This window comes from Callorhinus ursinus, unplaced genomic scaffold (genome assembly GCF_003265705.2).
Source record: "Callorhinus ursinus isolate GAN/ISIS: 27379988/994484 unplaced genomic scaffold, GSC_fseal_2.0 scaffold45, whole genome shotgun sequence".
In the NCBI taxonomy this organism is placed as follows: Eukaryota; Metazoa; Chordata; class Mammalia; order Carnivora; family Otariidae; genus Callorhinus; species Callorhinus ursinus.
In genome coordinates this window covers 4,810,765-4,825,699 of record NW_027397107.1, presented here as the reverse complement: position 1 = coordinate 4,825,699, position 14,935 = coordinate 4,810,765, and the positions used below count along the sequence as shown (strand labels likewise).

General features: G+C 43.6%; 1 protein-coding gene across 1 annotated transcript in view; it reads right to left on the bottom strand.

Moving 5' to 3' along the window:
• Positions 1 to 3,515, bottom strand: part of SEC11A (SEC11 homolog A, signal peptidase complex subunit) — a 38,734-nt gene extending 35,219 nt beyond the window's left edge. Inside the window, exon 1 of the mRNA XM_025893141.2 lies at positions 3,135 to 3,515. Within this exon, the coding sequence (XP_025748926.1) occupies positions 3,135 to 3,185 (51 nt within the window). The 5' untranslated portion in view covers positions 3,186 to 3,515. The remainder of the gene's footprint in view (positions 1 to 3,134) is intronic.
• Positions 3,516 to 14,935: the final 11,420 nt, after the last annotated feature.

Sequence of the window (14,935 nt, the reverse complement as noted above, 5' to 3'; positions counted from 1 at the left end):
TTAAATAATATTTTTAAGATGTTTGTTTGTAAATTAGCCCAAATATTCAAAGGCCCTTAAAACTGATTGTTAAAATTTCCTATACTTTTTCTTTCTTTCTTTTTTTAATTTCCTGGCCTTTAAATAGGATAAGATTTGTAAACTGATTCTGAAAAGATTACGAACTCATTTTAAAATTTTAGCTTTTACAAACTGAACATTTTATTTTAAAATGAAAGATTACAAAGAGGCTTTTCTGGACACAAAGGCCACCTCAATGGGCATCAAAGGCCTAACCTATTACCAGGGGTGCCTGGCTGGCTCAGTTGGTAGACCATATGACTCTTGATCTTCGAGTTGTAAGTCTGAGCCCCACATTGGCTGTACAGATTACTTAAAAATAAAAACAACCAAAAACTAACCTATAACCAGTCAATTTGGAGTCAAATTTGCTAAATTTTCAGGAGTTTTACAAGCTCGTTGTTAAACACAGTGTTATAAAAAAATCAGTACGATTAAATTACATTAAAAACAAAGGTAATAAATAATCTAAATGTATCGGTTCCTGATTATTTTACTACATTTTCTCATCATCTATATTCCCTGAGGTTTTCTATTTTATCTCTAAGGTGGAAATTATAGTTGCATGCTATCACATTTCTTCCTAATTCTGCATTCAGTGATGTCATGTTAGTAGTGTGAAATCAGCCATGTTGGGTGTATTTGCACCACGGAAATAGGCAAACTTGATCAATCAAGGCTTCGTGGATTAAGAAAAGCCTCATGAAAACAGTGACCTGATACTCCAGTAAAGGAGCCACACTCCAAAGGGGAGAAGACAAATGAAGTAGTAAGTAAGTGCTAAAGGACTGGAGAGCTCACCTAATATCCTAGGGCAGTCCATAAAGACTCAGAAAGAATACAAGAAGAGTTCTAAAGACAGTTGCGTATGCTTGAATATGTTTGAATAGAACAATGTTCATAGAGACAGTGACATGAAATAGGTAGGAAAAGTAAACTGGGATAAGACTGAAACAGTGAGAAATGGCAGCCTGTAAAATGACTGGGACTTACTGCAAATGTCATTCTAAGGGTTTGGGCCATTACCTACAAGGCAATGAGGAGCTACTGAAGGTCTGAGGATAGGAGGGGGCTTTAATTTGGCAACAATGTATAGGATTCAGTAAAGGTAGTGGAACACTTTATTTTTGGAAACTGTGAGACCTACCAAAAAAATTGCATTATATGTAACAAACAAAAGTCTTAAGTTAGGTGTTAAAGAATCAATTAAAACTCAAAGCTCCAAAGAATACAAACTGTGATTCTATGTATATAAAATGCAAGGTCATCTACTCTGACAAAAAGCAAATATGCGGTTGCCAGGTGCTAGAGGAGAGATGAACTACAAAGGAGCACAAGGGCTCTTGTGGGTGAGAAATGTTCCGTTATCTTGATTGAGATGGGTGCACAGAACTGTGGAAACTTATCAAATGGTACACTTTAAATGGATGAATCTTACTGTACTCAAGTTTTCCCCTTGAACCTGGTAAGAAAAAGAATTACAACTCAAACAACTTAATCAGACATTTGATGTTATTTAGGCACAAATGGAAAAATTATGCAAATGACGACAGTTTTAGAAGAGTAGAACCAAACTAGTTTCCCTCTTTCCGTCTGATTAGCTCTCAGTATCCACAGTCACTGCCAATTCTTTTCTCCAGATATCATGTACAGGTAAAACCTCAGTTCAAAACCTTCCGTCACACCACGGCCATGCTATCCAATCCCTAACAATCTCTAGGAGGTTGCTCATTTTCTTCCATCTATATTACGGGAGTAATATTACCTACCTCACCAATATATAAAACACTTCACCCTAGCAAGAGCTCAAAATAATTATTATTTGCCTTAGTCATTTTCTACACACTCATGCTCCTTGAAGGCAGAGTTTTCTCATTTGTCTTTGCATTTCTCTCATTTTACCTAGCATAAGTTACAATGAATAGTAGGCCCAAAGTACGGATTTCTTCAAAATAACGTCTGTGGCTCCTGGAAATTCAATATGAAGAGAACACTATACCACAAGTGAGAATCAGAAGTGTTACCATCAAGGCACAAATGTTCCGTGCCATTTGAAAAGAATGATTACTTATAACTGAAGGAATTACGAAACATGTCTAAGAGGTGACACTGAGCTATGTGAAGTCTGAAGGGGAGTAAGGGAAGGGTGCATATCTACTTCCCTAAACAGTAATTATAAATAGTGTAAAATACAAGTCCAAGAGAAACATCTTCAATAGTGACATGTTAAATTCTTAACAGTGAAATACTATAAAAAGGTCCAAGCAAAACAAAGTAGGCTCTACACACTTGGTGCTGAGGAGCAATCTTTTCTAATGACTATATAATTACAGCAGTGTTCCAGTACCATCTGGCAAATGGTCTAGAAGATCAAGATGGAGTAAGGAAGGTTTAAGGACAAAATCAGAAGATCTGAATTTCAAGATCCCTGTGCCACTAATACTGGGCAGTAAACCCGAGGATTCTGGGGGCTGCCCCCTTCCTGCTAAGCAGACTCAACGGCAAGTATTACTACTGTTCCAACTCTGAAGTCAGAGGTGGTCCAGGGAAAGGCATGGCAGCCCGCTGGGGCCCAGCTGTACTAGAAAGGTTGCCACCAGCTGAAAGCAGCACAAGGGCTTTTTCTGTGGGGGCTACCCCGGCCTTCCCGAGCATCCCAGAAGCCAGTGTAGCGCTGAACTGCTGAACCTAGTCGCCGGAATTGGTCGGGAATCGCTGCGATTGCAGGAAACACGACTTTGCCGCCTTCCCAAGTCTCAAATGCTAAGCAACCCCAACTCCCACTTAGAAAGCGCCCTGAGGTTTTCCATTTGCTCTCCTGCCTCGTTAGGAGGAATGGAACGTGAAGAGCCGGCTTCCCGCTCCGCCCCTGGCAGGCCCGGACGCAGCTAGGGGCTAAACACAGGGGGCGGACAAAGCGACCTCTGGCCACACGCTCCACAAAGACAAGGAATGATCCAGGCGTCAGACCCGCTCAGGCCCTCGCACAGGGGGCCAGAGGTCTGCCGGGCTCCGCAGGGGCGGCGTCAAAGGGAGACGGGGAGCCCCGGGAGACAGTGGGCGGCCAACCATACCTGCCGCTTGTTCATTCGCCGCACATCGTCCAAAAAATCTAGAGACAGCATGGCGCGGCCGGCGAGGGGAAACGAGCAGCGGAGAAGGCGCGAAGTGACCAGCGGGAGGATCGGCTGGCGTACCGGCCGGGCTCTCACTGGACAGGACTCCGCGGCGCTCGCACTTCCGCTTCCGGGGCGGCAACCGGCGCTCCCTTCCCCCTCCCCGCCCAGCGCGTCGCTGCCGAGAACAGACAAAGGGACTCGCGACTCTCCTAATCTGGTCTCCCGGCCTCGTCTCGCTGCAGGAGGGCGCTCCTACGCCGAACCTCGCCTGCCGAGGACCTACCCGAGCCCTGTCCCCGCACTTAGCCCCCGGCCCCTAGCAGAGGCGTCTACCCGGCTTCTCCCGGAGGCCGCCCTGCAATCTCCGGAAGGCGGGCTCTCGCGCACGCCCGGCCAATCGGGAGCCGGTCTCGGGCGTCCCAGGGGCCGCGGCGGCCCCTGAGTGGCCGGCGGCTGCAGTCGGGCCGCCGGTCTGGGTGTGGCACTGGACGTGTGGCCGAGCCTTGCCTTTGCTAAGCTGGGTCTCGTCTCCCGCGCTACGGGAAGTGGCGGCTCAGGTGCTTTCGTTAAGTGCTTTATGGGTAAAGGTGGAGGCTAGGAGAGCCTTTCGAAGCACTGCCTGAACCTCCCGGGAGTTTAAGAGGCTCTTGGTGGAAGAGAGAACGACCAAAGAATGCTACAGTATGATGTGACCACCAGGGGTGCGGGGTGTCAGAAAGTCCCTAGCTGCCCCCGAACGCGACCTCGCTAACAGGATCTGTCCTCTCCTTGAACTCTGCCTCCTGCTTTTGTTATCTTGGGTACCTGGATGTGACCCTCTTCTCGCTGCCCCGTCTGTACCCAAACAGCCTTTCCCTTCTTGACTTGCTCAGGCTGCTAATATGCACCTAGGACAAGAAGGACCAAAGCTGGTCTCTTGCTAGTATTTCTATCTTTTTCAAAATACTAGTTATTCTCACATTAGGGTGAGGGATCTACCGGAACTTTTTGCAGTATCTTTGCAATTCTTTTCATCGAAAATTATCCCAAAATAAGAAAAATATTTTGGAGGATGGCTATAATGAAAAAGATAAGTTTGGGGAAAGATGGAAGCTTCATAGGCTGCAGGTGGGAATGTGAAATAGTCTACAGCCATACCACCCTGAACGCACCCGATCTCGTCTGATCTCGGAAGCTAAGCAGGGTCTGGTCTGGTTAGTACTTGGATGGGACAGCCATTTTGGAAAATGTACTGGTAGTTCCTCAAAAGGTTAAATATAGAGTTATTATATTAACCATATTAATCAGCAATTCCACCGCAGATATATATCCAAGAGAATTGAAAACATATGTCCACACAAAGACTTGTGTATGAATATTAACGACAGCATTATTCATAACCAAGATGTACAAATAACCCAGATGTGCATTAACTGATGAATGGATAAACAAGATGTGGTATAGCCATACAATGCAATAATGTCAATAAAGAGAAATACAGCAACACGGATTGGACCTTGATAACATTAGGCTTAGTGAAAAAAAGAGTCAGTCATAAAAGTCACATACTGTATGATTCCATTTATATAAAATGTCCAGGATAGTCAAATTGATAGAGATAGAATGAAGTGGTTGCCTAGGGCTGGGAGGGTTGAGAGAAATGGAGAGTGACTGCTACTGGTTACAGGTTTGTTGTTGTTGTTGTTGTTTTTTAAGATTATTTATTTGAGAGAGAGAGAGGGAGAATGCAAATGGAGCCTGAGAGGGAGAAGCAGACTCCCCGCTGAGCAGAGGGCCCAATGTGGGACTCGATCCTAGGACCCTGGGATCATGACCTGAGCCGAAGGCAGATGCTTAACCAACTGAGCCACCCAGGCACCCCTGGTGCATGAATTATATCACAATAAAGCTGTTATGAAAAAAAAATTGCTGTCTTGTTCACTGCTAAATTCCCAGTGGTGAACACACAACCTGGCACATATTAGGTACCCAATAAATATTTGTTGAATTTGAAATGTGTGTATGTGTATGTATGTGGCCATCTCCAACTGCTGCCCATAGGCACCCATACTTACTGAGTCAAAAAATGAATGCCTGATTTCTCCAAATTAGGAAGGCCTGTGGAGGAAAATACCCATAAACTCCATGAGGGCAGGGACCTTGTCCACCCTTCTATTCCCGGCTCTCATAACAGTGCCAAATCTGTAGCAAATACTTAATAAGTATTTGTTAATAAATGTTGAATATAGAGTCTAACCTAAATTCTGGCTAATAGAGTGCTTGGCCTATGCTTGCTAATGCTGAATTCAAATCTAAAGATGAGGCCCTATAACCATTTAAATGGGTATGAGCCTTGCAGTCTTCATATTGTGAAGAAAAGATCCCTGAGAGAGGCACAAAGTTCTGGGGGCTTCAGATGTAGCAGGAGTCAGTGTAGTTGGGGATGTTCAAAGGGGCCTCAGAAGGAAAAAATATTTGATATATGGGTAAAATTGATTTGCTATGTGAGTCAAGTTGGCAGATGAAAAGGATATACCCAGTGGAAGGAATTGTAGGAATACAGGTATAGGGGCAGGAAACTGGAAAATGTATTTGGAAAATCCAGTTTGATTTTCCAACTTTGCCCATAGCTTAAGGAATTGGGCTAGTTGTGTCTGTAGGTGCTCGTCATTGAGGAAATTTAAGCATGCCTAAGATGTCATTTGTTGGATTTGCACAATTCGTACTTAAGGCCACATTTAGCTACTGCTCTACATCTGAAACCTTGTATGTCCATAACCCACTTTCTGATAGTTACTTCTTTTTTATTTCTCTGTATGTTTTAAAATCTACAAATAATACATGAGTACATTCTCATCATAAAAGATTAAAACAAGACAGTCAATCCAGCCATTCCACTTCTGGGTATATACCTAAAAGAATTGAAAGAAGGGATTTAGGGGTACCTGGCTGGTTCAATTGGAAGAGCATGCAACTCTTGATCTCAGAGTAATGAGTCTGAGCCCCTCATTGGGTGTAGAGATTACTTAAATAAATACTTAAAAAAAAAAAGGCAGGGTCTTGAAGAGATATTGGTACACGCATGTTCATAGCAGCATTACTTAAATACCCAAAAGGTGGAAGCAACCCAAGTGTCCATGAATGAATGAATGAATAAACAAAACGTGATATAAACACACAAAGAATATTCAGTCTTAAAAAAAATGAACTTTTTTTTAAAGATTTTTATTTATTTATTTGAGAGAGAGTGAGAGCGAGCAAGAGAGAGAGCCCAAGTGGGGGGTAGGGGCAGGGGCAGAGGGAGAAGGAGAAGCAGACTTCCTGCTGAGCAGGAAGCCTGACTCGGGGCTTGATCTCAGGACCCCAGGATTGATCCCAGTACCCCAGGATCATGACCCGAGCCAAAGGCAGACGCTTAACCCACTGAGCCACCCAGGCACTCCAGTCATTTTGCTTTTAAGATTTAGGTTGTGTTGGCTCCATAGTTTGTTTTAGCTAATGTTCAATTATTAGGGTGTAGTTAATCTAAACTAATGGGTTGTTTCACAATATGTGTTATTGTTTATGTGTTCAATGTGAAATTTCATTGTGTTACATTTTATTTTAAATTCACAAAAATAGATCAGTAATTCAACTCAGTAATTCAATTAGTTAGTTGAAAGTTAATTAAATCAGGATGCTGAATACTTTTAAACTCGGGGGAAAAAATTGTAACTGAAACATTGACCAGGAATCCAGCACAAATAACAATACAGTGTGACTATGCTGGGGCTGGGCAATCCACAAGCATGATGAATTATGATGAGCAGCTGAAAAAGAAAAGGGCTAATAAGAAATACGATGAGCCTCTAGGACATACGTTTTATTAAACTGGTAATCTATTTTCCCCTGTTTCCCAGTACATTAGGTTATGAAACTTGGCCAAATAGTGGCATAAAGCCAATGAAGACTTAGTGGCATTTTTAAGAAAAGCTCAGTGGCCAATCTGATAATCAAAACAAACTTTCAAGAGGAAGAGAAGCCCACAAAATAATGCTTCCTAATAAGAAGCATTATTGATAACATTTACCCCTAAAAATAAGAGAAGAGGTCAAAACTATAAAGGCATCCTTTAAAGTTGTAATTTTCAAAGCCAAAACAGTGACAGGTCATATTCTTGCCAAGAAGCTTTTAAAGTCAGTCATAACATTGATGATAGATATGCTCAGTAAGAAAGATAAATAAGCTTTTGGTAAAATTCCTTTATCAAAATATATTGTTGGGGTAAAAAAGATACTGTTGGACATTGCATAATATCAATGGCATACGAAGTGGATGAGCACATTGTCTGGAGTTGTCTGGGGCTGCTGGAGGAAGTCATCCAATCATGCTAGGCCCTGGGAACATATCTCACCACTTTCCACTCATTTTCATTAATCTGATGAATTAGTTGCCTATTTCTGTATAACAAATTACCCCGAAACTTAGCAAATTAACACAACAAACATTATCTCACAATGTCTATGGGTCAGAAATTTGGGACCATCATAGTTGGGTGGCTTGAGCTCAAAATTTTCCATGAAGTTATATTAAGATGTCCAGAGGGGCTGCAGTCTCATCTAAAGGCTTAACTGAAGGATCTGCTTCCAAGCTCCACTCATGTGGCTGTTGGTAGGTCTCAATTATTCTTGGACTACCGGATTGAAGCCTCAGTTCCTAGTTGGCTATTGACTCCAGGTCTCCCTCAGTTCCATGCCATGTGGGCCTCTCTTTAGGGCAGTTGCAACATGGCAGCTAGCTTCCATCAAAGTAAATGATCCAAGAGAGAAAGAACCAGCTCAAGAATAAGATTACCAATGCATCCTGTTTTTTGCACTGAAATTTCCGCATCTCAGAAAACCCTTCAGTCCCAGGTAAAGCAGGATGGTCGGTGACTGCATCAAGACAAAAGTTGCAGTGTTTTTTTGAGCCTAATCTCTGAAGTGACATATCATCATTTCTTCCACATTCTATTCGTTAGAAATGAGTTCAGTACAGACTCAAAGGGAGGGGAATTAAGTTCTACCTTTTGAAGGAAGGCATTTATCAAAGAACTTGTAGGCATATTTTTAAAGCCATCACATATGGAGTCCAGTTTCATGGTGAAAAGAAAATATTACAGAGGAACTCAACTTTTTAACTTACTCCCTACCCAACTTATCTGCTCCCATAAACATCCCTTCCTCCTCTTCTCTCCCTCCATCAGTGAAAGAGGCATCCCTCCTCCTGTCTAAAGCTAACCTCTTCCACCTACTCAAAACCTTTCTCTCATTCCCTCAGGTTCTTCCCATTAACTTTCTCTTTTCCTAGCATATGATCATGTTCAAATAGATCTTACAAGATTTTTATGCTGAGTGTTTTATGGAGGCATAATTTACATATAGTAAAATGTGTAAATAGTATATATACAGCTCAATGAATTTCAACAGACATATCCATTCATCATCTGTATCTTTCTTCAATTCACTGAAAGCTGGTTTCTGCCCTCAACCCATGGCTGAAAGCCATAAAATAGTCTCTTAAAATCCATTTAGGTCCATTGGGTCCCCTTTTCAGTTTGTCTCCTGCCTCTCTGGCTTGTTGTTCTCAGTCTCCATTGTGGACTCCTTAGTTTACTCCTTAAATGGAGGAATCCTGCACCACTTCTCACTCTACAATGCCTCTGGGTGATTTTCTCTGCTCTCATGACTTCAACTACCTTCCTTATGCATTCACCTCTCCAATATCTATAGCTCTGATCTCTTCCTGGATGTCAACTTTTATATCAACTACTTCTGAACATCTCCACTTGGATGTCCAACAGACACCTCAAACTCACTGTGTCCCAGATGTCACATCTCCCATCCTCATTACTCCCCACTAAAGACCTGTGCTTTCTTTTATGTTCCAAATCTCTATAAAAGGCACCATCTCAGGGTGCCTGGGTGGCTCAGTCAGTTAAACATCTGCCTTTGGCTCAGGTCATGATCCCAGGGTCCTGGGATCGAGCCCCACATCTGGCTCTCTGCTCAGCAGGAAGTCTGCTTTTTTAATTTTTTTTTAAGATTTTATTTATTTATTTGACAGAGAGAGACACAGCGAGAGAGGGAACACAAGCAGGGGGAGAGGGAGAAGCAGGCTTCCTGCTGAGCAGAGAGCCCGATGCGGGGCTCCATCCCAGGACCCTGGGATCATGACCTGAGCCGAAGGCAGACACTTAATGACTGAGCCACCCAGGTGCCCCAGGAAGTCTGTTTCTTCCTCTGCCTCTGCCCCTCTGCACCCCAGCCTCCAACTCATGTTGTCTCTAATAAATAAATAAAATCTTAAAAAAAAAAGGCACCACCCAATCACAAAAGTCATGCTTGTCATGCTTGATTCTTCCTTCTCACTCACTTGCCAAATCCAATTAGTCACCAATCTTGTTATTGTACTTTCTTAATGTCTCTCTTATTCATCCACTTTCTCCAACCCCACTGTCACTACCTTGGTTCATGCTACTTATCCTGATTGTTGTAGTGAACTCCCAGCCAGTCTTTCAGCCTATAGTCTTGCTCCCACACCTTGCCTTACTCCAATCCTTCACACGGCAGCCAGAATGATTTATTCAAACCATAAATGTGATGATGCTACTTCCTTACATAAAACCTTTCGGTAGATCTTCCTGACTTTCAGGATATGGCCAAATTCCTCGGCATGCTACAAAAGGCATTTTGTGTTCTGGCTCCTGCCTACCTCTCCTGCTGGTCTTACTCTCCTCCTGTTTGAAAGTATATAGTTCCCTGAATGGGGCATGCTCTCGCTTTTGTGTAAGCTGCTTCCGCTGCCTGGAAAGTTCTCCATCCCACCCCAAAACCTTTTATTCCTCCTTGCCTTTCAAATTAAGCTCATGCATCACGTCCTCTGGGAAGCCTCCACCGCATTTCTCCTGGCCGCATACTCACCATCTAATTATGCATCTGTTGCTCTCACCAGACTGTGAGTTTCCTGGGGGCAAGGGCCTTCTTACTTTTTACCCCCAGAATATTACATGAAATAAACAATTGAAATGAGTTGTCAAATGAATGAATGGAAATGTTAAGGCCTGAGAAGCTCAGTCTGCCCAGAGGCAGGTGGATCAAACCAAACTTTAAGGTCAAGATTATCTTCATTCACATAAATGGGGATGGTGACCCCAATGTGTGCTCAAGGCTGAAAGAGGATTTTTCTAAGTAAAAAGCAGAAGACGTAGCCCTAGTCCTTGAAGAATTTTCAATATCATTTGCAGCAGAAAAAAATAAAAATAGGGGTGGCTGAGTGGCTCAGTTATGTGTCTACCTTTGGCTCAGGTCCTGATCTCCGGGTCCTGGGATCGAGCCTCATTGGGCTCCCTTCTCAGTGGGGAGTCTGCTTCTCCCTCTCCCTCTGCCCCTCCCTTCACTCATGCTTGCTCTCTCTCTCTCAAATAAATAAATAAAATCTTTAGAAAATAAAAGTAAAAGCTATCTGGGGTGCCTGAGTGGCTCAGTCATTAAGCGTCTGCCTTCGGCTCAGGTCATGATCCCGGGGTCCTGGGATCGAGCCCCGCATCAGGCTCCCTGCTCAGCGGGAAGCCTGCTTCTCCCTCTCCTGCTCCCCCTGCTTGTGTTCCCTCTCTCGCTGTGTCTCTCTGTGTCAAATAAATAAATAAAATCTTTAAAAATAAATAAATAAATGCTTAAAAAAAGTAAAAGCTATCTTTATGAAAGGAAACAAGTTAAGGTGTAACTGTCAGCCTATACATTCTGTAGAAACTCAAGAGAGGAGGCAGAATCTTTTAGGCACTGTCAAAGGACACTCTCACCTCTCTCTCAAAGGAGACTTCCAAGGGACGCTGGGCCACAGTTGGGCCAGTACAGCAGTGTAAAAGAGGAAACATAATGTCCAGCACAAACTAGAAATGGGGTTAGGTGTGGGGTGCTTCCTTCCCGGGAGCTTACGGTCTTGAGGAACAGACAAACTGAGCAAGAAGTAATTGGAATGAAAAGAATCTGGTAGGAAGGAATAGGACCTAGAGAGATTAATATAAACTGGGTGGATCTGGAAAGGCTTAATGAAGTTTCCCTGCAGTGTTGAAGTGGAAACTGTGTGTCTTATGAAAATAATTCAGATATTTAGGACAGGTGATTCCAGACTAGATAAAGACATAAAGCCTGAGGCATTACATTTTCCAAATGTGGGACTCTGACACGCTATTTTCTCTGCTCACTGGGCTGCCGATATTCCCAACATACAAGTCTTTTAGATCCCATCCATCACAATGACATGCCTGATATTTTCTTGCATAGATGGCCTGCTGGTCTGCCTGAAGGAAGCATCTTGTTATAGAGGTTAAGTCAGACCCACCTGGGATCATGACCTGAGCCAAAATCAAGAGCTGGACGCTTAACCAACTGAGCCACCCAGGTGCCCCCATGTTAACTCTTTTTTTTATCCTCAGTTTTCTGGGTGTAAAGTGGGAATAGAAGACCATTTAATCATTTGAATATTAAACAAGATAGTACATGGTAAATAGAGCTGTTGGATGACAAATGGTAAGTGGACAATGAATGTTAATAATTATTAAAAACAAAAAGTGGGTTCAAACTGATGTCCAAATGCTCAGAAAGTCAATCTGTCATTATAGCTGAACCCTGGTTAATTGCTTCTGTACAAATCAAATGTGTCTACTAGCAAAGGCAAAGTTGACTCCATTAAAAAAAAAACTATTCAAAATAAATATGATCTTACCATTTTCTCCTTGACTTTCCCAATGAAGGAAGTGGTGGGTAGAAGGAGAGAGTTCCTGTACAACTCTGCCAGGAAGGGAAGTAGTCCAGGAGTATCAAGGCAAACCAGTGCACAGGCCACCCTGAAAGCCTCGTTCTTCCCTGGTGCCACTTCCCAAATGGATCTGTATGGGTTTGCTGGGAGGACACATCCTCTCAGCCTCCCTTAGGTCAGGTCAGGGGCTAAAGAGATGAGACTTTTCCACCTACCAACCCAATGGCTATGGACATCAGAGAGCCTGGCTTTTAAAAGATGCAGGAGCTCTGTCACATAGGGTGTCAGGAAGAAATCTCATTCCCCCACATTAAAGGTGACTTCTGTGCAGAGATAGGTGACTAGAGCCACTCAAGTCTTCCTGGGAGGTTTTTGGGGAGCTCTCTTAAAAAGTCCTGGACAGCTGCAGAGGCAGCCTTCTGGGTTGTTATGTGTGTATATGCAGTGGGGGTGGGGAGACACCAATTCCCTGTTTGACCATTCTGCTTTGGCTAAAAGAAAGGGACCCTGCTGTTGTTGGTTCTTAGAGAGGAGACAGGGTGTTGTGAATGTGGAGGTCCTGTGGGGGAAGGGCCAAGCATCGGGACAACCTTAGCCTCTCTCCTCTAACTAGGGCTTATACCTCCTCCGTCACTGATGAATTGCCTTTGGAGCTTTGGCATTTTATAGTTAATAATAGGGACACTGAAGGGACTCCATTTTTAGAAAGGCTCTGTCTCTGCTGTTTTTCTGCGAGGCCCCATTTATTCATGTTCTATATTTCACCTTGCATCCGAATAAACCAAAGAACCTATGTTCCCACTCCAAGAGGGAAGCAAGAAAGTTAATCATTTTCTGAGTTTGGTCCTTGGCCCCCAAACACCTGATCACATCTAAAAGGTACTGGATCCCAAACATGTTCCAGGACATTAGCTTCGAACAAACCTCATCTGCTGCTGGCATCAATACCCCCTACCTTCCATGATTTACGAAATAACACCTATTGTTCACTTGACACTTGCCTTCGATCGGACCCTACCCTAGATTCCTGAAGGAAAACGTACCCTGAACCGTTTTCCAATATAACCTCCTGAACCCAGGCAAGGAAGAGACTCCCTCTCCTATCCTGACTCGGCCAGACACTCCGTCTGCTATACTCTCTCCCTTATGCAATTCAGTAAACTCTGCTCTCACTTCCTCCCGGCTTGTGTTTGATTTCTATCCTGCACATAGCCAGAGACCCTCTTGGCTGGTCCTGCAGGACCCCCTCTGGGTTCTCAGATCCAGCCTGCCTATGTCAACTTGATGGTTTAAAGGATCCTTTGGGAATCTGTTAAGGCAGTGAATCACCACTGGAAATGTGGTTTGTGTAAATCTGGATTTGAATATAATGTTCTCTTAATGCAACCACATTCAAAAATATGATCATTAGCAATCATTTATAAATGCACTCAAGTAATAAAAAACATTTACCTAAAGGCTGCTATGTAGCCTGTCTTCAAGGCGCTGGTGCTGAAACTCTGCATGATTTGGCCACTCCCTCCTTCATCAGTCTGATCTGACATTCCTTGCTAATCCCTCACCCTATAATGCAGGCATATGCAAACACTTGAAGCCCCAAGATATGACAGAGGGGTTATGAAGTGAGCTCTAGAGCCAAACTGCTCTACCCCTTCCAAACTGTGTGATCCTAGACAGGCCACTTTATTTTTTTTCAAATATTTTATTTATTTGTCAGAGAATGCACAAGCAGGGGGCGTGGCAGGCAGAGGGAGAAGCAGACTCCCGGCTGAGCAAGGAGCCCTATGCAGAGCTCAATCCCAGGACCCCGGGATCATGACCTGAGCCAAAGGCAGACACTTAACCCACTGAGCCACCCAGGAGCCCTGACAAGTCACTTCAAAGTTAATTTACCTCTCTGCACCTCGGTTTCTTTACCTGTAAATAAGGACTGTGGGATCTAGGGGTTTTTATGGAGCTAAAGTGAGCTTAGAATGTAAACCATGAGAATAGTGCCTGACACTTAGTAAATAGGGATCATTCGTATCATCAGAATGTCCTTACACTTGGAGGCCTGTCAATCTTACTACCTCCAGACCCTGTTTGAGTGTCATCTGCCGTGGGAAGCCTCCGCAGACCTCCCCTGGGCAGAGTTAACACCCCTTCATTATGACCTTTATTACATGGAACTTCAATCGTGTTCAATTTTCGGAATCAAAAAGAAGGCTTCAAGGTCTGACATAATCTGAAAAGAGAATAATCACTATAGGAGAGATTCTCGCTTCTATAAAGAACAGCTCGCCAAAAAACAGACCCTTCACTAGAGAGAACTGGTAGTTACCAGAGGGAAGGTGGGCGGGAGGAATTAGGAGAAATCGGGCATGGGGATTAAGAGTGCACGTATTATGATGAGCACTGAGTAATGTATGGGAGTGTTGAATCACTATATCGTACCCCTGAAACTAATATCACACTGTATCACGCTGTATGTTAACCATACTGGAATTTAAAAAAAAGAGTAAAAAAAGAAAAAAAAAAGAGTAGCTCATTAACCCATCTGTGTAACTGGTGAACTTGAACTGAGCTGGGGAAGGAATATTTTCGGGGTGGAGTACTTCCTGTCTTGGGCCTGCCTATTCCCAGTTTGTCAACATCCTGCCTCCCAGCTCACACCACTAACTGGGCTGCACAGAGAATGATGCCTGATACCATTCTCTCCCTCTCACCCCAGAGGCCTCAGCCACAGGGAACCCTTTCAGTTCCACAAAAGCCTTCTGGGCCTTCCTTAGAGCTGCTCCTTCTGCCTCCAGCATTTTCCAGCCCTCCCCTCTCCCTTTTGCTTAGCTGTTCTTCCTTCAATCTTCCTTCCTCCCTCTACCCCTAAAGCCTTCTCTTATCTCATCTCTGGAGATGGATTCCATTATTCCCCCAGGAGGCCACTCAGCAGCAGCTCAGACTTCCCTGTTCATAACACCTCCTACATTTTCTTGTCACTATTTCTCTGGCTTTTCTGCCAAATT